Source organism: Bos grunniens, chromosome 4, assembly GCF_055505025.1.
Source record: "Bos grunniens cultivar Pamir isolate PY7600 chromosome 4, Bosgru_T2T1.0, whole genome shotgun sequence".
Classification (NCBI taxonomy): domain Eukaryota; kingdom Metazoa; phylum Chordata; class Mammalia; order Artiodactyla; family Bovidae; genus Bos; species Bos grunniens.
The window spans coordinates 113,104,283-113,125,045 of NC_141168.1; the positions used below are offsets into that span (position 1 = coordinate 113,104,283).

At 42.4% G+C, this 20,763-nt stretch overlaps 1 protein-coding gene across 2 annotated transcripts in view; it reads left to right on the forward strand.

Moving 5' to 3' along the window:
- Window positions 1–6,054, forward strand: part of ABCA13 (ATP binding cassette subfamily A member 13) — a 393,960-nt gene extending 387,906 nt beyond the window's left edge. The window contains exons 60-62 of one of the 2 annotated variants that reach the window (XM_086398601.1): window positions 1,830–1,935; window positions 3,187–3,324; window positions 4,174–6,054. In XM_086398601.1, the coding sequence (XP_086254727.1) occupies window positions 1,830–1,935; window positions 3,187–3,324; window positions 4,174–4,266 (337 nt within the window). In that variant the 3' untranslated portion in view covers window positions 4,267–6,054. Of the gene's footprint in view, window positions 1–1,829; window positions 1,936–3,186; window positions 3,325–4,173 lie in introns of those variants that run through there. The other variant, XR_015163267.1, reaches the window with a different exon arrangement.
- The last annotated feature ends 14,709 nt before the right edge of the window (window positions 6,055–20,763 follow it).

Sequence of the window (20,763 nt, forward strand, 5' to 3'; positions counted from 1 at the left end):
ATCTCTAGGTACACCTGTGTTCTGATTTTTCATTTGCTTTGTCTACGTTCCCCAGATCTGTGAGCATCTTCACACCAAGGATGTTCCTCATTCTGGGCCTGTCCCATGTGGAACCTCACTTTCACTGGATGTTCATGCACCTGCTTCCTCAGGGGTTCGTGTACTCAGGCTTCTGACCCCCTTGTCAGGGGCCTCGTTCTATGAGCCTGTTTTCTAGATGAGAGAATGGAAGTGAGACAATTCGACTCCATGGGGTCAGAGGTCTGGTGCATGGATGGGGAGCTGGATTCACACATAGGCTTCCAGACACTTTGACCTTCACTCTCAGGCTGGCCATAACCACGTGACTAGGAGCATCTCTCCCCAGGACAGCAGAGAGCTCTCTGAAGGACAGCAGCTTCTGAGACAGCACCTCACCCTGGGAGCCGTTCAAGGATCTGGGCCTCAGCTCTTCCTCCATGGAACCCTGAAATACACCCATGTGGGAGGCTCTCAGGGACACAGAGCAGGCACCCTGGTTCCACGTCAGACATGCACCCCTGATCGAGGGGAGCCCAGAGCACATACACTTCCTGTACTAACCAGGTAGGGTCGGCCTCAGAGAGTCCTGGGAACGAGCTCAGGAGAGCCAGATGGATGGGCTACCTCCCTGGCTGCTGTCACTCAGGTTTTGCCCATGTTCTCAGTGACCTCTCATCCCGGAGTGGACGTGAAACCATGAACTTGGAATAGCTGGGGGCAGTTGGAGTCACACACAGATCTCAGAGGAAGTCTGAGATCAGGGCAGGAGGTGGGAAAGCAGAACCGGGACCAGGATCTCTGGGTCTTTGCAAGGCTGTTCCGTGTCCCTGAAGCAAAGCCATATTATCTTTGTCCTCTTCTTCACCAGGTAGACTTACCTGAAAAGTGATTTGCCCATAAATGTGTTAGTTAGTCTCAGTCATGGAAAATTGACTTAAAAGTATCACGTTTCCCCCAGCAATGATCGTGCTTGTAAGGCTCTGGGCGTAGTATTTTTTCATTCATTCATTCAACTACTGTTTATTAGTTCTAGGTACTTGGGGTAAATATATCAGTGATTTTTTGCTGATATAAAAATATATCAGCAAAACCAGCAAAAAAATCACTATATCATGATATATTTGTGTATTTGCTTTCACTCAACAGATCTTCACTGAGATCTGACTGTGTGTCTGACACCATGCTGGGCACCTGGCCTATGTAATAGAACAATGTAAATCATCTTGGGAAGCCCCCTCCACTCTTGGGGTTCACTATTAGAGGTTGTGTGTGGTAGGAGTGTCACCTCGGTTGTGGTTGCTCAGACCCCAGCAGACCTCCATTCACAGCTCTGTGACGTCAGGGCCTTGGCCCCCTGCAGTTGCTGGGCCCTCAGAGTTTGCGGACAGTTGAGGGAATTGTTTTTCATGATAAGCAAATGTCTGTCTTGATTCCATGATCAGCCCCTGTTACCGTCCACTCTTCTAGCCACTTGGGCATCAGTGCAGTTCTTGAGACTGGGATAGTCTCAGGGCTCATCTCCAACTCAGCTCTGGCTTCTTAACTTAGCACTTTGTCTTCACAGCTTGCATTTTCACCCTCTCTTTTGTATTGAACCAGGTGTTGATTCTAAGATTTGCTAAGTTTTCAAACAGATAAATCAGTGTCTGTGTTATTAATTCTTGAATATTCTGTTTTTGAGAACACACAATCTTCCAACAGTTTGGAATAGTTACTTACTTTTTCTGCCTTCCTGTGAAAATGGACTTAGAGTTTATCTATCTTAGATTTATATAATAGTAACCTTATTTTTTAAATTCAACTCTCAGGTTTGGTGATGGTTATACAGTCAAGATTTGGCTCCGCAAGGAAGAAGATCAACACAGTGCTGTCTCCGACTGCTTGAAGCTCTATTTCCCAGGAATCCAGTTTAAGGTAGTGCTAACATTGTACATTACTTCATTTTGAGCTAAAAACCTCTCACAAATGCCCTTGTCTTTCCCCTATTTTAATTCTATGCTTCAAAGACAGTGCCTACTGTTGTGAGCTCATTGCAAAGTACAGGCCATATCTCTTCCCCCAAAACAGCAGGGGCTGTCTGTGGGTGTCACCTGACCTCTCTGAAGGATGGCGAGCCTCTGGTCCTGTTATGAGGTCTCCCAGTGCAGATAGTTCTTATTCATCTTCCCTTTCCTGTGGGCACAACTTCACATAGTTCATTTTCTTTAGGAGGGAAGATACACAAGTTAGCTTCTTCCATACATTTACTAGGGGGTTTGTAGCTTCTGTGGTTTCAGCATTAATTCACAAGAACTGCCCTGGGCTTGAGGTCACAGCCCTCTACACACCTGATGCAAAGTGTGGTCCCTGAACCAGTGGGTCCTCATCACCTGGGAGTGGGTGAGACCCGTAGCATCTCAGTCCCCAGCATCCTAACCCCTGGTCTGTGTGTTACCAAAGGGACCAAGCAACCCCTGTGCACAGGAACCTCTGAGAAGCACCATTTGCAGTTCTCTTGGATGACCCCAAGATTCCTGTTTGTCATAACTTCTAATAGATTGTTGTCCTTAAAGAAGCTATTGCTTGTCTATTTCATCTACAACCATTGGGTAAAATCCTACCCAGCAAGAGGCATGCTGTCTAGGTTACAGGGGTTCACGTTCAAGGCCCTCTACCCTGTGAAACTACTACTGGGGTCTCCACATGCACCCCTGAGAATGGGGCTCAGAGAGTTAAGCATCTTACTGGGAGTCGCTCTGCCAGTGGTGAGGATGGCGGGTGCTCTGGTGTGAGGTTCAGGGGTCTCCGTGCATCTGTCTCTGATACCACGTCCACCTCCCTCTCCCTAGCTGTTAACAGGGTCTTCTTTCCCCAAGAAAGGGTTTCCCAGGCTTGTGGCACAGTGGGGACAGAAAGGGGGCAGAGCAGCACCCCTCCGTGGGGGATACCTCTTATCAAATATGCCTCATGGTAAAGCACAGCCCATGAGCATTCTTGGAAGGCTCACAAAACTGACCTCTGACTTTAGTTGGTATCTGAGGGTTTGAAAAGAGTTTGAAAAGGGTTTGAAAAGACTCTGCTTTGAAAAGAGATAGTTTATTTGGCAATTAACTATAGTGTGGTCAGTTTTAATGATTCCTAATCCTGTGATCCAATCTTTTTTTTTTTTTTTTTTTTTGCTTTCAGGGGCAGCGCCTTAATTTGTTGGAATATCACATGCCAAAAAGATGGGTGTGCTTAGCCAACCTGTTCAGAGTTCTAGAAGACAATAAAAGCTTCCTGAATATCAGACATTACTCCATCAACCAGACCACTCTGGAGCAGGTATAGTACCTTGAAGGAGACACTGGGTGGTTTTTCTTGAGGCCTGCTCCAGCTGATTTAAAAAAGGGGCAGATTACTTCTTGAGGTCACCATTTCTTTTATTAACCACTTTTTGAGTTTATAAAGGAGGTCTGTTGATTGTGTGCTCTCCACTCAAGGTAAGTATTCAGCATTCAGGGCTTCCATCAGCTCCTAGTTTCATTGGTATTCAATAAGCAGGTCAGGCTGTCATCCACTGTGTCTCCAGTTATCCCCCACCCCCACTAATAACTGGGCTTCCCGGGTGGCGCTAGCAGTAAAGAACCCTCCTGCCAATGCAGGAGACATAAGAGGCGTGGGTCAGGAGAATCCCCTGGAGGAGGGCATGGCAACCCACTCCAGTATTCTTGCCTGGAGAAACCCTTGGATGGAGGAGCCTGGTGAGCTACAGTCTACAGGGTTGCAAAGAGTCAGACATGACTGAAGCGACCTGGCACCCACGCACACCACTAATAATTAAAGGGGCTCCACTGTGAGCTGACCTTAGGAAAAAACGTGCTTGGTTCCCTAAGAGTCCAGCTGACCTTAGGAAAAAACGTGCTTGGTTCCCTAAGAGTCCTGGCATGTGAAATTAGATCATAGGTCAATCTAAAATTGTGCTTAAGGCATCGAGAATTTCCTGGCAGTTTATTGTGTCTGGAAATGTTTATCATTCCTGAAGTTCGGACCTATGTGTTGAAGGTGAATCGGAAGGATTGGTATGAATGAATGGTTGTGATCCTTAGGAATGTTTGAGAAGATGTTCCTTGTATGAGAACAAAGGGTTGAGGGTTCCTCGAAGTTAGCAATTGTGTTCATCATTTCTTCCAGATATTTGTTAATTTTGCGACTGAGCAGTGGCAAACTCCATCACCTTCTGAACTGTCCGCCAAGTGTGATCACTCACGGCACCTGCCTGTCTAAGCACTAAGAAGACGCTTTTTAGGGAAATAAAACCTTGTCTTTTGTTTTAATTAAATTCAAAGATCAAAGAAGCAAGTGGGCCCCAAAGAAGGTGGAAGACACGGGTGGCAATCCAGTCTCATTCTCGCCTTCATGTTCTGTTTTGAAGCTCTTTGTTAGTTAATAATGAACACACTGAAAGGTCATGCTTTTCTGTAGACTTTTGGGCACTTTCTCTGATTTAGTTACTCTTTTTGCCAAGCCAAGGTGGCTTCCTGGGACACAGGAAGGAATTCACATTCCTTCAGGAGCTAGAAAGGCTGTCAGAGGTTGTCCGGGTGAAATGTTCCATTTTAGTTTTAAAGCAGCTGAGGCCCCGAAGGTTAAAGACTTTCCTGACTTATTTGCATAGAGAATAATACCCAGGATTGTTTCCTGTTTTTGTCGTCTTTTTACGAGGTTATCTTTGTTGTTGTTCAGTCGCTCAGTTGTGTCTGACTCTCTGCGACCCTTTGACTGTAGTTCACGAGGCCCCTGTCTCTGTCCATGGGATTTCCCAGGCAAGAATACTAGCGTAAGTTGCCATTTGCTTCTCCAGGGGAATTACCTTTACATGTGTCTAAGTAACAATTCAGTGATTTAAATGCACCCTTTCCATAACCCTGGATGACATTATATGGTATGAAATGAAAGCATACCATTTCTTCCTTATAAAAGAGTCTTTTTAAAAATAGTAATTAAAGAAATTTTTAGTCAATTTTGCTTTATCAAAATTAAGTAAATTGAACTGGGGACTCTGTATCATTTACAAAAAATTTGACCAAAGTTTCCCAGATTATAAATTTAGGGAAATATAGAAAGAATTGTGATATAGATGTATTTTCCTTTTATTAATTTGAATTAGTTATTGTTGTTCTTAAAGTTATTCTAAGTCAGTGGTTTTCAGAGTGTGTTGGTGCCCATAACAGCTGCATCAGCATCTTCTGGGAGCTTGGTAGAAATGCAGGTTTTCAGCCCCCACCCCAGAATCTAAAACTCTGGGCCGGGGGCCCTGCAGTCTCGGTTTAAACAAGTCTCCTGGGTTTCTGAGGCACTTTTCAGCTTGAAAATCAACGATCTAAGAAATACTTAGATACCTTCTAATTATAGAAGCAAAAGTACCACTATATGTAGGAAACACTGATTTTTAGACAAGTTTTATATTTCTAAAGTTATGTTATTCTCAGAATTATTGTCCTTGGAATGGTCTCAGATATAAAGCGCTCAGGTGTGGCTCTAGAAGGCTGTGTAAACTTGAATAAAATCACCATGTCTGCTCCTTGAAAGAGTTTCTAGGCAGACACTTCTGAGTTGAAAGTTTTCTCAACCTTCATTGAATAACATTTTTCTAAAATAGAGGACTGTACTGACTTTATTTTAAAATTTAACTTTATGCAATTAAGTTATTGAATAATAGTAGCTTGTGATCAAAGCAAAACACTTTCATGTGGTATTTCTTTGCTGAAGCAAGATTTCATTAAAATATAATCTGTCCTGAATATAACTCTATACTAGAGATTTTTTAGTTGGTAAGGATTAAGCCAATCATGAATTGTTTTGGTGGAATGATTTTGATCCACATGTATCACTTGAATTATGCTTTCTTGAAGAAGTTACAATTCGGGGTTTTATGATCTTCCCCAAATTCTCACATTGTCTCCCTGTCAAAATGGAAGATGTAATCTTTTGTTGTTGTTGTTGAATCAATAGGTAAAATTTGTGAATAATGAACATGTTTATACTGCTGTGAATAAATGAGATGTACTTTAACTTGCTTCTTGGAATGTAATTGTGTTTCCACCAGTATATTTCCTTGCATCTTTAGGAATTGAATTTAATTTTGGTAAGCAGGAAAAGAAACTACTAGATCTTTTAAAGCTTGAAAAGGTTAAAATTTTATTGAGTTTTACTCTGCTACAATCTGCTCTTAGGGATTGTTTTCTAGGCTTTGAGATGCTGTGTTCTTGAAGTTTATGCTTCAAGGTGTACTCTGAACAATACACAGGAAGGAAAAGAGAAGCCATACCTGCTAACACACCGTATCCCAGAAGGCTGGACACAAAAGGTCAAAGCTTATGTTAATGTTGAAAATGTCATTGCATTCATAAGTCATGCAGATATGTTATGCCTTTGAAGTTGAACATTTGTCTTAAGACCTTTGGGCTTAAGGTCACCCAACTGAGACTTTTAAACAAACTCCCATCATTTGAAAGCATTATGAGTGGAGTACTTTGTAAGGCAGACACAACCATTATGATTCCACTTCCACTGATCTGACTTTTATTATATGGTGTATCTTTACCCAGATGTTTAAACAGAGGATGTATTAAGACCCTCATGAAAAATCGAGAGTGTAAAAAGCAAACAAGAAGTATATTTTTGGAATAGTAAAGAGTAAGAGCCTTAAACTTACACTTAGTTTGGTTTAGTGGATATTGAATTAAAAAGTGGAGCTAGAGTAAACTCCAGGAGATAGTGAAGGACAGGGAAGCATGGCACGCTGAAGTGCTGGGGGGTCACAAAGAGTTGGACATGACTTAGCGACTGAACAGCAATAACATTATTCTTCCAAATCATCTTATGAAATGCATGCTCCTCACATACCCTTCCCCTGATATTTCATGTCATAAGTAGGATATGAATACTTCAGTTTAATCACAGATATTCCTACGCAAATGGAGGATATAGACATTTTAAATTTCCCAACAGGTATGGCTGTGTTTTCTCCTTGTTATTGCTTGGCTGTTGCATTAGTCCTGCTTAGTGATGGTTTGGGGGCGGTCTGTCTATGGTATGTTTCAGCTCAGTTTCATACCCTAGAATAGTCCAAAGCCCTTTCAGTCACATAAGTGTGCATGCACATGATCATTTTTTCAATTAATATTATCAAGCCCTCTCTGTGTACTAAATGAAAGGTGAGAGTGCAGTAAGCAAGAGGTAGTGTATTCAGTAAAAAGCTTGAGAAGCAGGCGGTTGGTGGAGATGGCAGGTTGAGACCTGTGAGCACTGACCACCCTCTGCTCTCCAACCAGTGGTGCGGGTACTGACCTCATGGAATCCTCACCATCTGGATGGGCCTCCAGAGATGGAGAACAGGAAGAAGTATATTGAGGGTAAGAGAATTTTAGAGCAAATAAACACTCTTCAGTGAGCAATGGCTATTTGCCTACAGTTCTGGAGGAAACATATAATGGATCCACAGACACTGAGAACCCAGATCTGCCATCTTTAGAATTTCCCTTATATTCCAAAGTGGCTGCTAAAGCTCTAGCTATCACAATATAATCCAAAAGGAAAAAAAAAAAAAAAGGATTAGGGTGGGGTAGGGGGAAGTACAAAATTTAAAGAAGTCTCCTGGCTTATATGACATTGGCCAGAAATAATCACATAGCCATAGCTTATCTGCAAATGTTTGTGCAATACATTGTCAGGAATGGCCCTAAAATGAAATGTGGGTTCTGATTTTATGCAAGAATAAAATAGATACTGGATATAAGCAGCCAGCTATTACTACCACAGGAATACACTACAAGTTTTGTGGCCATTTCACCGTGAGAACAGAATGAAATCAGTTTTGGCCGTGCTGAGTGAACTAGGTGACTATCTTGGTGCAGCCCAGGCTCTAAGAGCATTACTATTTTTAGGATGAGTGTAGTGTTATTAATATCTGTGGGCTACCCTAGTGGCTCAGATGGTAAAGAATCCACTTGCAATGCAGGAAAACTGGATTTGATCCCTGGGTCAGGGAGATCCCCTGGAGGAGGGCATAGTTACCTACTCCAGTATATTTTCCAGGAGAATCCCATGGACAGAGGAGCCTGGAAGGTTGCAGTCCATGGAGTTGCAAAGAGTCAGACACAACTGAATGACTAACACACACACACACGCACAGACACACACATTAACATCTGTAGGTCAAATGCTGTTTGTATTTACAAGCATTATCAAATTGGATCCAATAGATAAAGAAAATAAAAAATGTTATGTATATATTCAATTTGGGCTAAAAAAATATCATTGCCATTTTCTCCCAGTGAGAATTCCTATGGAAAGCTTTAATGGATAATTTTTTCTTGCTGGAAAGGGTTTCAAATTGCTGAAAGAAGTCAGAAGCATTTTTCTTAATTATTTGCTATTGCTTATCATTGCATGGGGGATATTTCACTATCTTATCAGTCAATTTATCATATTTTTCTTTACATTCAAGTGTTTCAAGGAAAAAATGGAGTCTACTGAGGTAAATGCATTTCTCAAACCCAGCAAAATGTACTGGTTAAAAAACACATCTAGAAGCTTCATGAGACTGTCTTTCAAATGGGAGGCATTATTGTGAATACTATATTTGCCATGGCATATATGTATATGTATATGCCAGGACTGTATATTCAACTTTCACTTTCAATTTCATATGTCCGAGGGTATGACTTTGTACACTGAATCCCATGGGTTACCAAATTATGGGGATGTATTTGTGGTTTTGTTCATTAAACACCAGGATGTAACTTCAGACAAACCCTTCCTATGGTGTCATGATGGCTGATTGGTCACTGTTCCTCCCCCAACCCCTGCCCCCCCCACATTCATAATTACCCTGTGCTGGGCTATGCTTAGTCACTCAGTCGTGTCCAACTCTGTGACCCCATGGACTGTAGCCTGGTGGGCTCCTCTGTCCATGGAGATTCTCCAGGCAAGAATACTGGAGTGGGTTACTATTCCCTCCTCCAGGGGATCTTCCCAACCCAAGGATAGAACCCAGGTCTCCTGCATTGTAGGCAGATTCTTCACTGCCTGAGCCACCAGGGAAGTCCAAGAATTCTGGAGTGGGTAGCCTATCCCTTCTCTAGGGCATCTTCCCCACCCAGGAATTGAACCAGGATCTCCTGCATTGCAGGTAGATTGTTTACCAGCTGAGCTACCAGGGAAGCCCCATAGTTACCCCACCCAAATGTAATCAGATGAAGGCTTCATTCACCTTTGCATAAACTGAACTGAACCAGGGTTATGAGCCAGGGTCAGACAGCAGGTCAAGGGCAAGATCACCAGCTTGGGCGCCAGCAGATCTGGCTCTGCTTCCAGCTCAGATGTGATCTTCTCCAGCCCACTTTGTGATGTACACTTCCCTCCAATACATCAAAGCTTCTGAGTATTTTTTCTGTAGTTCCTCTGAAAAGCATGTTTCTCCTCTCTTTGCTGAAATGCTATAAAATTCAGGGCAGTGGAAGGATGGTTCCTGAAATCAGAAAGACCTAATTTCAAATCTTGCCTCTTTGACCTGAGAATAGCGGGTCTTCTGGGGGTGCTGGGGCTTCCCTAGTGGCTCAGACAGTAAAGAATCTGCCTGCAATGCAAGAGACCCAGGTTCAGTCCCTGGGTTGAGAAGATCCGTTGGAGGAGGAAATGGCAAGCCATTCCAGTATTCTTGTCTGGGAAATTCCGTGGACAGAGGAGCCTGGCAGGCTATAGTCCATGGAGTTGCAAAGAATCGGACACAATTGAGTGACTAACACTTTCACTTTGGGAATGTTACTTGACCTCCCTGGATGTGGAGGGCATTTGTAACTCAGGATCAAGCTAGAACATTAATGCAAATCTCTCTTCATCACTGTCCAGCATGGAGTAGATGTTCAGTGATATTAGCAGCCCTTGGAATCAGTCCTGAGGCAGGATTGTGCTGACATGAATAGACTGGGCTTGACTGTAGGTCCTAGTGGTGCAAACTCGAGAGCTTACTTAACTGACTGTGATTCAGCTTTTACATAAAATATGTGTATGATCACTGCTGTTGTAGGAACTCAGTGAGATGACCCGTGTAGAGCTTTCATGTGGTGAACAGTTAAATAAATGGTCTTATTATCACTATCACCATCACTGCCCCAGGCCTGCCATAACAACATGCTGTGGACTCGGGGGCTGAAACAAAAGAAAGTTACTTCTCTCAGATCCTGGAGGCCCCAGGTGCTTGGGGGTAGGTCTGATTCTCGGCTCTCTTACTGGCTTTCAGGGCTGAGCGCTCAGCTGGTCTGAGCTTTCAGAGAGAATGAGCTGGTGCCTTCTCTTCCTCTAAGGACACTGATCCTATCAGACCAGGGCCCTACCTGTGACCTCATTGAGCTATAATTCTGTAATGGCCAGTTTCGAAATTTAGCCATATTGGAAGTGAAGGCTTCAACATACGAATTTGTGGGAGACACAAGCATTCCATCCAAAGCACTGTTATCATTCCTGTCATTATTATTTACAATTCAACACAGATATCATCCTATTATTTCAAATATATATTTTTTAAAATTAATTTTTGTTGGTGTATAGTTGCTTTACAATGTTGTGTTTCTGCTGTACAGTAAAGTGAATCAGCTGTGCATATACATATATTCTCTCACTTTGGATTTCCTTCCCATTTAGGCCACCACAGTGTACTGAGTTCCCTGTGTTATACAGTAGGTTTTCATAACTTATCTATTTTATACATGGTATCAATAGTGTATATGTATCAATCTCAATCTCCCAAATCATTCTTTTTTTTACTTAAAAAAAATTTATTTTATTGAAGTACTGTTGCTTTACAATGTTGTGTTAAACTGTGCAATACCACAAAGTGATTCAAATATATATATATATATATATATGTTGCTTTTTATATTTTTTCCATTATGATTTATCCCAGGAGATTGAATATAGTTCCCTGTGCCATACAGTAGGACCCTGTTGTTTCAGCTTAGTCGCTCAGTCATGTCCGACTCTTTGCAACCCCATGGACTGCAGCACACCAGGCCTCCCTGTCAATCACCAACTCCCAGAGCTTACTCAAAGTCATGTCCATCGAGTTGGCGATGCCATCCAACCATCTCATCCTTTGTCGACCCCTTCTTCTCCCGACTTTAATCTTTCCCAGCATCAGGGTCTTTTCCAATGAGTCAGTTCTTCACATCAGGTGGCCGAAGTATTGGAGTTTCAGCTTCAGCATCAGTCCTTCCAATGCATATTCAGGACTGATTTCCTTCAGGATTGACTGGTTGTATCTCCTTGCAGCCCAAGGGACTCTCAAGAGTCTTCTCCAACACCACAGTTCTAAAGCATCAATTCTTTAGTGTTCAGCTTCGTTCATAGTCCAACTGTTACATCCATACATGACTACTGGAAAAGCCATAGCTTTGACTAGACAGACCTGTGTTGGCAAAGCAATGTCTTTGATTTTTAATAATGCTGTCTAGGTTTGTCACTGGAGACGGCAATGGCACCCCACTGCAGTACTCTTGCCTGCAAATCCCATGGACAGAGGAGCCTGGTAGGCTGCAGTCCATGGGGTCACTAGGAGTCGGACATGACTGAGCAACTTCACTTTCACTTTTCACTTTCATGCATTGGAGGAGGAAATGGCAACCCACTCCAGTATTCTTGTCTGGAGGGTCCCAGGGATGGGAGAGCCTGGTTGGCTGCTGTCTATAGGGTTGCACAGAGGACAACCCTACAGACACGACCGAAGTGACTTAGCAACAGGTTTGTCACTGCTTTTTTTCAAAAAAGCAAATGTCTTTTAATTTCATGGCTACAGTCACCATGTGCAGTGATTTTGAAGCCCACAAAAATAAAGTCTGTCACTGTTTCCATTGTTTCCCCATCTACTTGCCATGACGTAATGGGACCGGATGCCATGATCTTAGTTTTCTGAATGTTGAGTTGTAAGCCAACTTTTTCACTCTCCTCTTTCACTTTCATCAAGAGGCTCTTTAGTTCTTCTTTGTTTTCTGCCATAAGGATGGTGTCATCTGCTTATCTGAGGTTATTGATATTTCTCCCTGCAATTTTGATTCCAGCCTGTGCTTCCTCCAGCCCAGTGTTTCTCATGATGTACTCTGCATATAAGTTAAATAAGCAGGTGACAATATACAGCCTTGATGGACTTCTTTCCTGATTTGAAATCAGTATGTTGTTCCATATCCAGATCTAACTGTTGCTTCTTGACCTTCATAGAGATTTCTCAGGAGGCAGGTCAGGTGGTCTGGTATTCCCATCTCTTTAACAATTTTCCAGTTTGTTGTGATCCACACAGTCACAGGATTTGGCATAGTCAATAAAGCAGAAGTAGATGTTTTTCTGGAACTCATTTGCTTTGTTGATGATCCAACGGATGTTGGCAATTTGATCTATGGTTGCTCTACCTTTTCTAAATCCAGCTTGAACATATGGAAGTTCTCGATTTACATATTGCTGAAGCCTGGCTTGGAGAATTTGGAGCATTACTTTGCTAGCGTGTGCGATGAGTACAATTGTGCCTTAGTTTGAGCATTCTTTGGCATTGCCTCTCTTTGGGATTGGAATGAAAACTGATCTTTTCCAGTCCTGTGCCCACTGCTGAGTTGTCCAAATTTGCTGGCATATTGAGTGCAGCACTTTCACAGCATCATCTTTTAGGATTTGAAATAGCTCAGCTGGAATCCCATCACCTCCACTAGCTTTGTTCCTAGTGATGCTTCCTAAGGCCCACTTGACTTCGCATTCCAGGATGTCTGGCTCTAGGTGAGTGATCACATCATCATGGTTACTGGATCTTGAAGATCTTTTTTGTACAGTTCTTCTGTATATTCTTGCCATCTCTTCTTAATATCTTCTACTTCTGTTTCGTCCATACATTTCTGTCCTTTATTGTGCTCATCTTTGCATGAAATGTTCCCTTGGTATCTCTAATTTTCTTGAAGAGATCTCTAGTCTTTCCCATTGTATTGTTTTCCTCTATTTTTTACATTGATCACTGAGCCAGGCTTTCTTATCTCTCTCTGCTGTTGTTTAGAATTCTGCATTCCAATAGGTATATCTTTCCTTTTCTCCTTTGTCTTTAGCTTCTCTTCTTTTCACAGTTATTTGTAAGGCCTCCTGAGACAACCATTTTGCCATTTTGCATTTCTTTCCCTTGGGAATGGTCTTGATCACTGCCTCCTGTACAATGTCACAAACCTCTGTCCATAGTTCTTCTGATACAGTCACTGTATCAGATATCATCCTTTGAATCTATTTCCCACTTCCACTATATAATTGTTAAGGGATTTGATTTAGGTCATACCTGCATGGTCTAGTGGTTTTCGCTACTTTCTTCTATTTACATTTCAATTTTGCAATAAGGAGTTCATGATCTGAGCCACAGTCAGCTCCAAGTCTTGTTTTAGCTGACTGTATAGAGCTTCTCCATCTTTGGCTGCAAAGAATATAATCAGTCTGATTTTGGTATTGACCATCTTGTGATGTCCATGTGTAGAGTCTTCTCTTGTATTGTTGGAAGAGGGTGTTTGCTATGACCAGTGCGTTCTCTTGGCAAATCTCTGTTAGCCTTTGACCAGCTTCACTGTGTACTCCAAGGCCAAATTTGCCTATTACTGCAGGTATCTCTTGACTTCCTACGTTTGCATTACAGTCCCATATAATGAAAGCATCATCTTTTTGGGGTGTTATTTCTAGAAAGTCTTGTAGGTCTTCATAGAACCATTTAACTTCAGCTTCTTCAGGGTTACTGGTCGGGGCATAGACTTGGATTACTGTGGTGTTGAATGGTTTGCCTTGGAAACGAACGGAGATAATTTTTTTTTTTTTTTTTGAGATTGCATCCAGGTGCTGCATTTCAGACCCTTTTGTTGACTATGATGGCTACTCCATTTCTTCTAAGGGATACTTGCCCACAGTAGTAGATATAATGGTCATCTGAGTTATATTTGCTCATTCCAGTCCATTTTAGTTCTCTCCTAAAATGTCGGATGTTCCCTCTTGCCATCTCCTGTTTGACCACTTCCAAATTGCCTTGATTCATGGACCTAACATTCCAGATTCCTATGCAATATTGCTCTTTACAGCACTGGACTTTACTTCCATCACCAGTCACATCCACAGCTGAATGTTGTTTTTGCTTTGGCTCCATCTCTTCATTCTGAAATTAATTCCCCACTGATCTCCAGTAGCATATTGGGCACCTACTGACCTGGGGAGTTGATCTTTCAGTTTCCTATCTTTTTGCCTTTTCATACTATTCATGGGGTTCTCAAGGCAAGAATACTGAAGTAGTTTGCTGTTCCCTTCTCCAGTGGACCACATTCTGCCAGACTTCTCCACCATTACCCGTCCGTCCATCTTGGGTGGCTCCACACAGAATGGCTTAGTTTCATTGAGTTAGACCAGGCTGTGGCCCATGTGATCAGATTGGTTAGTTTCCTGTGATTGTGGTTTTCATTCTGTCTGCCCTCTGATGGAGAAGGATAAGAGGCTTATGGAAGCTTCCTGATGGGGGAGACTGTGGGGAAAACTGGGTCTTCTTCTGATGGGTGGAGCCATGCTCAGTAAATCTTTAATCCAATTTTCTGTTGATAGGTGGGAATGTGTTCCTTCCCTGTTGTTTGACCTGAGGCCAAACTATGGTGGACGTAATGAAAATAATGGTGACCTCCTTCAAAAAGTCCCATGCATGCACTGCTGCACTCAGTGCCCCAACCTTGCAGCAGGCCCCTGCCAACCCACGCCTCCACCAGAGACTCCTTACACTCATGGGCAAGTCTGGCTCAGTCTCTTGTGGGGTCACTGCTCCTTTCTCCTGGGTCCTGGTGCACACAAGCTTTTGTTTGTTCCCTCCAAGAGTCTGTTTCCCAGTCCTGTGTGAGTTCTGGTGACTCTACGGTGGGGTTAATGGTGACCTCCTTCAAGAGGGCTTATGCCATACCCAGGTCTCCTGCAACCAGAGCCGCTGTCCCTGCAGCCATCCACTGCTGACCTGTACCTCTGCAGGAGACACTCAAACACAGTTCTGGCTCAATCTCTGTGGAGTCTCTGGGTGCTGGTGTGCACAAAGTTAGTTTGAGCTCTCCAAGTGTCACTGGTGTGTATGGAGTTTGATTCTAAATGTGATTTCATCCCTCCTACCATCTTGCTGGAGCTTCTCCTTTGCCCTTGGACGTGGGGTACCATTTTTTGGTGGGATCCAACATTCTCCTATCAATGGTTGTTCAGCAGTGAGTTGTAATTTTGGAGTTCTCTCAAGAGAAGCTGAACACACGTCCTTCTACTCCTCCTCCATCTTATTCCTACCTTGGTGTTTATCCATCCTATATATAATAGTTTGCATCTGCTAAACCCCAACTCCTAGTCCATCCCCCTACCCACCCGCCTTGAATATCATCTATTTTTAAGCCTTTCTTTACTTCCCAGAAATGATTTACTCTCGGCATTAGTCTAGATGATTATGCATATACATCACAATACACATGTATGTATTTCCTACTACGAGACTTGAGTTTTTGGCATCCTGAATCCCTTGCCTCAGTCGCATATTTGGAAGTATCTAAATGTTTCTGATGCCCTGGGTCTGCTCGCAGACGCTCCTCTGCTCTCAGTCTCTCTGTGTTTCCTTTCAGATGCTCTTGTTGCTGTGTCTTCACATTTGATAACCTGTCCCCTCCGTGCTGAGCAGAAATCTTTTCTGACTCTTACTCAGTATTTTTCATCTTAGACATTATAGTTTTCAATTCTAGAAATTCAATTTGGGCTGTATTTTTTATGTCTTCTATGGCTTGTACTTTGCTGTGCTCTGCTTCCTTGAATATATCAAATAAAGTTGTAATGAGTGTCTGAATGTCCCTGCTACAATAATTCTGTCATCGTCATCTCTTTCTGGATCAGCTTTGATAGATTTTTATGCTTCTTTCATGTATGGAAATGTTTAATTAGATGTCTGACGATGTTGTAATTTTACTTTTTTGAGTTCTGTACCTCCTTTTACTTTCAACAATTCTTCATTTTTATTCTGTTAAATTACTCTGAAACAGTGGGGTGTTGTTGAGACTTGCTTTTCAGCTTTGTTAGACTGAACCACACCAGCATTTGGTGTGGGATATATTTTCTCATGATTGAAACAAAACCCTCCCATGGGGTTAACTCTTCCCGATCCTCTGTGTATTATGACTTTTTTTCCACTTTGTACAGTGGAGGTACCAACTATCCTGGCCTGAGGGAGCTTTGAAGATGCTTCCACCTGCTCCTGTGGGATCATTCTCCCAGAGCTTCAGGCATATTCCTCAGCCTGTGCTCCCATCAGCCCTCAGCTAAGAGTGTGGGGTGGCCCTCTGCAAACTTTGGAGACCCAATCCCTCACCTCTCCATGGTTCTTGGCCTTGCAATCTCTGACTCATCTCCAGAATCCACACTCTGTCTCTTGTCACCATGGCAATCGCTAGGCTCCATCTGTGTTCCTCATCCAACAGTCACAACCCAGAATCCTTCCCCAGGCAGGCAGCAGGGCAAGCACAGGGCTTTTACCCTTTGCTTCTGTTCTCTCAGAGAACTCTCATGTCTGAAAACCATTGTTTTATAAATGTATATTTTCCTCATTCTTTTAGTTATTTAAGGTGAGAAGGCAAATCTGGTTCCTGGTTTTTCCATCTAATTGGAAACCAAAGTCTCTCTGTAAAGATCACTTGGACAGAGGAGAATAGAAACCAGGTAGTAAGAATACCAGGCTTTTCCTGACAACAGGTGGTGCAGTGGCAAATTTGCCTACCAATGCCAGGAGATGTAGGTTTGATCCTTGGGTTAGGAAGATCCCTTGGAGTAGGAAATGGCAACCCACTCCATTATTCTTGCCTTGGAAATCCCATGGATTTCCAGTCTATGGAGTCTCAAGAATCAGGCACAGCTGAGCACGAACACACACACCCATACACAACTGACAACAAGGCACAAGGAATCTCACTTTGTGATACAAAGGGAATGCCTTAGAAATAAACAAGAGTCCACAACTACTTGAATTGTGTCTAAGTGGCAAGACTTACATTAAAATGTCCAGCACAGTTTTGACCCAGATTCTGGACTCCCCCATTGCAGGACAAAGGCAGTGGTGGTGACCTGCAATTCTGCTCATGGTCTATTATTGCATATCCTTCGATTTTCTGAACCAACACTGGTTGTGGAACTACTGATCACGCATTCACAGAGGTTTCAATACAAGTTTGTTTGAACACCAAGTTGTCTATTTTTCTTTGTCTAGAATAAATACTGTCAAGATTGGAATTCTGTTACGGTGTGAATTGTGGATACAACTAGTTCTAATGCAGTTTTTAATTAATCTGAAATCAAAAGGCAGGTTATTTGGAATGTTTAGGTATTTCCAAAATTTATTTCCAAGACCTAAAGAGTTAAGCTTCATTTGCATGAATTTTCTCAAAAGACTGCTCCTCCTGTAGATTCCCAGCACATCCTCATCTTCACACTGCTTTTAAGTAATGAAGCAATGCAAATTGTTTTTCATGCATATGGATTAGAACATTCAATTAGTTTTCAATTATGTACCCAACTGCTTTTAAGAAACTCTCAATTTGTACTGTGCTAACACCAGATCCTTCTTCTTTTTCTTTTTAAACCTTAACCAATTTTAAGAAATCGTCTAGCAATATTACAGCATCTTTTGAACAGAGGAAGGAATAGTTCCTGAGTTTTCAAAATAAAAGGTCTCAAAGAGCTCAAACTGTCTTGTCTACTGGATTAAATTCCATTAACGGCATTATTTGCTGGGAGTTTAAGGTGTATCTCAAGGTGCTCATGATCTGGTGTGTAAGAGACAAACTTTCAGAGGGCTAAGTGGAAGTTGCTAGAAAAGCAGAGAGACAAGGACATCCCAGCCAGATTGAAGACCAGGAGACACATCCAGAGGTTTGTTCTTTCGTTTACTCACTCATTCCTTGAATGTTTCACAAACATTTGTATGGTGATGACAGGTACCAGGTGAAGAGTTGAGGGGTGAGGGGAGGAGAGTATGAAGGTAAATCAGACATGAGTTCAAGTTTTAGGGAGTCTGTGTATGGAGCTGACACCAAGCATAACTAACCAACACATTCTCTTCTGTTACCTGATTCTTCTATGCAAGTGTTCGTTTATTTCCTTGTTTCTGGCTGCACCACATAGCAGACGAGATCCGACTGGGGTTGGAACCTGTGTTCCCTGCAGTGAAGTGTGTGCATCCCTGCTAAGTTGCCTCAGTTGTGACCGACTCTTTGCAACTCTATGGACTGTAGCCTACCAGTCCACGGGATTGTCCACGGGATTCCCAGGCAAGAATGCTGAGTGGGTTGCCATTTCCTCCTCCAGGAGATCTTCCTGACCCAGGGATTGAACCCACATCTCCTGCAGCTCCTACATTGCAGGTAGATGCTTTTCTGCTGGAGCACCAGGGAAGTCCCAGCAGGCACTTTATATGCCTTAACTGGTCTAGTCTTCCCTACAGCACTGTGCAGCATGGGTTATTGTCCATTTTACAGATGAGGTAACAGAAAAAAATGGTATTCACTAAGTTAGCAAGAAAATAGTTGAGACACAGCTCAAAACAAGATCAGTTTGACTTTAAAGCAATTTTTTTCCAATGATGAAGCATAGTTTCCTTTTTCTCAAAATTTCTTTCCTGAATTAATAATTCCACGTGAAAATAAAGCAGAAGGCAAGATGGAAAGGGGTAAAATTTGCTATATCTGCTCTCCTCTGCCCTTCTTTGCAAAGTGCTCTTTGCCATCTGCTCACCTGGTCACCTGCTCATCTGCTCTCAGCTCTTGAAAAACAGTGACTGGCATTTAGTAGATGTAATTGTTTCCTAGTGTTGCTGTAACAAATTACCACAAACCAGATGGCCTGAAGCAGCAGATATTTGTTCTCTTATCGAAATCCAAAATGAAGATTTTGGGCAATGCTCTGTCTCTTTGAAGGCTTGTGTCTCTGGCGACTCCTGTCAATCCTCGGTGTCCTTGGCTTCTAGCCCATCATCCCAGTCTCTGTCTCCTGGTCACACAGGTCATCCTTCATGCATCTGCATCTCGCCTCTTCTTCTAAAGACACCACTCATCTGGCTTAGGGCCCAAGCTAACCCAGGATGATCCTGTCTTAACTGACTGCATCTACAAAGACCCTACATGCACATGAGATTTGAGGTTCCACTTGGACATAAGTTTTGGGTGTCACATATTCAGACCACTGCAAGATAATAAACAAATGTAATGAAGACTTGCTGAATGAGAGAGTGAATGAATACCCTGTAATATGCATGTCCCTGGCTCCTCACCCAAAGATAATGATGGTCCATGGAACACTGACCACGGCCACTTGATTGAAGCAATGAGACTGATCAGTCCATGCCTGATGGAGTCCACAACTGTGAACCTGGTCTTGTCTATTGAGCTTTCCCTGAACAATAAGACATTTGCAGACACGATGCACAGACTTGGACATGCTCATATGTTAGGACTAGTTAGCTGTCGTCCTCTGAGCCTCTGGATGATATGTCTCCTAAGGAGGAGTGGCCAAGTGGAGCTTGAGTGGGTATTCTATTTTATTAAAGATATTTGCACACACAGACACACATACATACACACACGTCTATGCTATTTCTATATCCTGCTGACTAAAATTAACCTTTTAATTTTATTGAAGTCTTGCAAGTAGAGGAAGATATCTAATTAAAGATGTGACCCATTTAAATATTAATTATTCCGATTCTTAAATGCATTGTTTCCAAAGAAGGGAGACTTTCACTGAATTACCATTTTGAGGGTCATTCACTTTGAATACATTGGAAACGCATCCCCTTCCTTGCCAAAGGGGTTGTCATACAAGAGAACATTCCTACTGCTGTCAGAGCATGGTATGTATTTCTGTATATGTGTGTGTTCGTTCAGTTACAGCAGGGAGTCTGTGATTCCTCTTTTAGTAATCTCAAATCACATTATACAATAAACAAATAGAAGATATAATTCAAATTTCATCATACGGAAATTTCAACAGAGCCCTTAGTTACTAAAATTTCCTCATAAGACAATACCATCCTAGCAGATAAAAATGGTGCCTGCAAAAGTCTAATGTAATTGATAATATTACCAAAATGCATCAGGGTAATGAAGTATTTGCAGTGAGCACAACTTTTGGTGGGAGGAATTTTTGAAAGTGTGGTCCTTTTCTGGAATTTTGTTTAGACAAAACCAAGATCACTGGAGCCTGAACATTTCTTAGTTCTTGATGGATGCCTTCTTTCTCAGTGTAACCAGAGATCAACTCTATCGAATTGCTGGAATGAAGAAATGGTAGAGAAAAATGTACATTTGTTTCCATGAAATTGTCCTCAGAGAGAAAAGTTGACTCATGGAATCCAAAGGAGAGTCTCGACTTTCTGAAAGATTAGAATTCAAAACAGCCAGGTGCCCACGTCTGGGGAGGCCCACAATCGGGAACTGCCCTCGCCAAATGCTCAGACCTTGAGGCCCTGGCCAGGGCCAGCATCATCAAGGCTGCTTTTTGTTTGAGGGCCTTGAAAATCCCCTTATTGTACAAGAAATTTTGGGGGTAGGCATTCACTATATTTATCTCTTATTACAACTAACAGGTTGTCAAAGTCTACATATGCAGGAGTTTGTCTAAGAAAGGTGTTTTTCACACAGTTTTACCATAAAATTGGTTGCTGCATAATGAGATTCA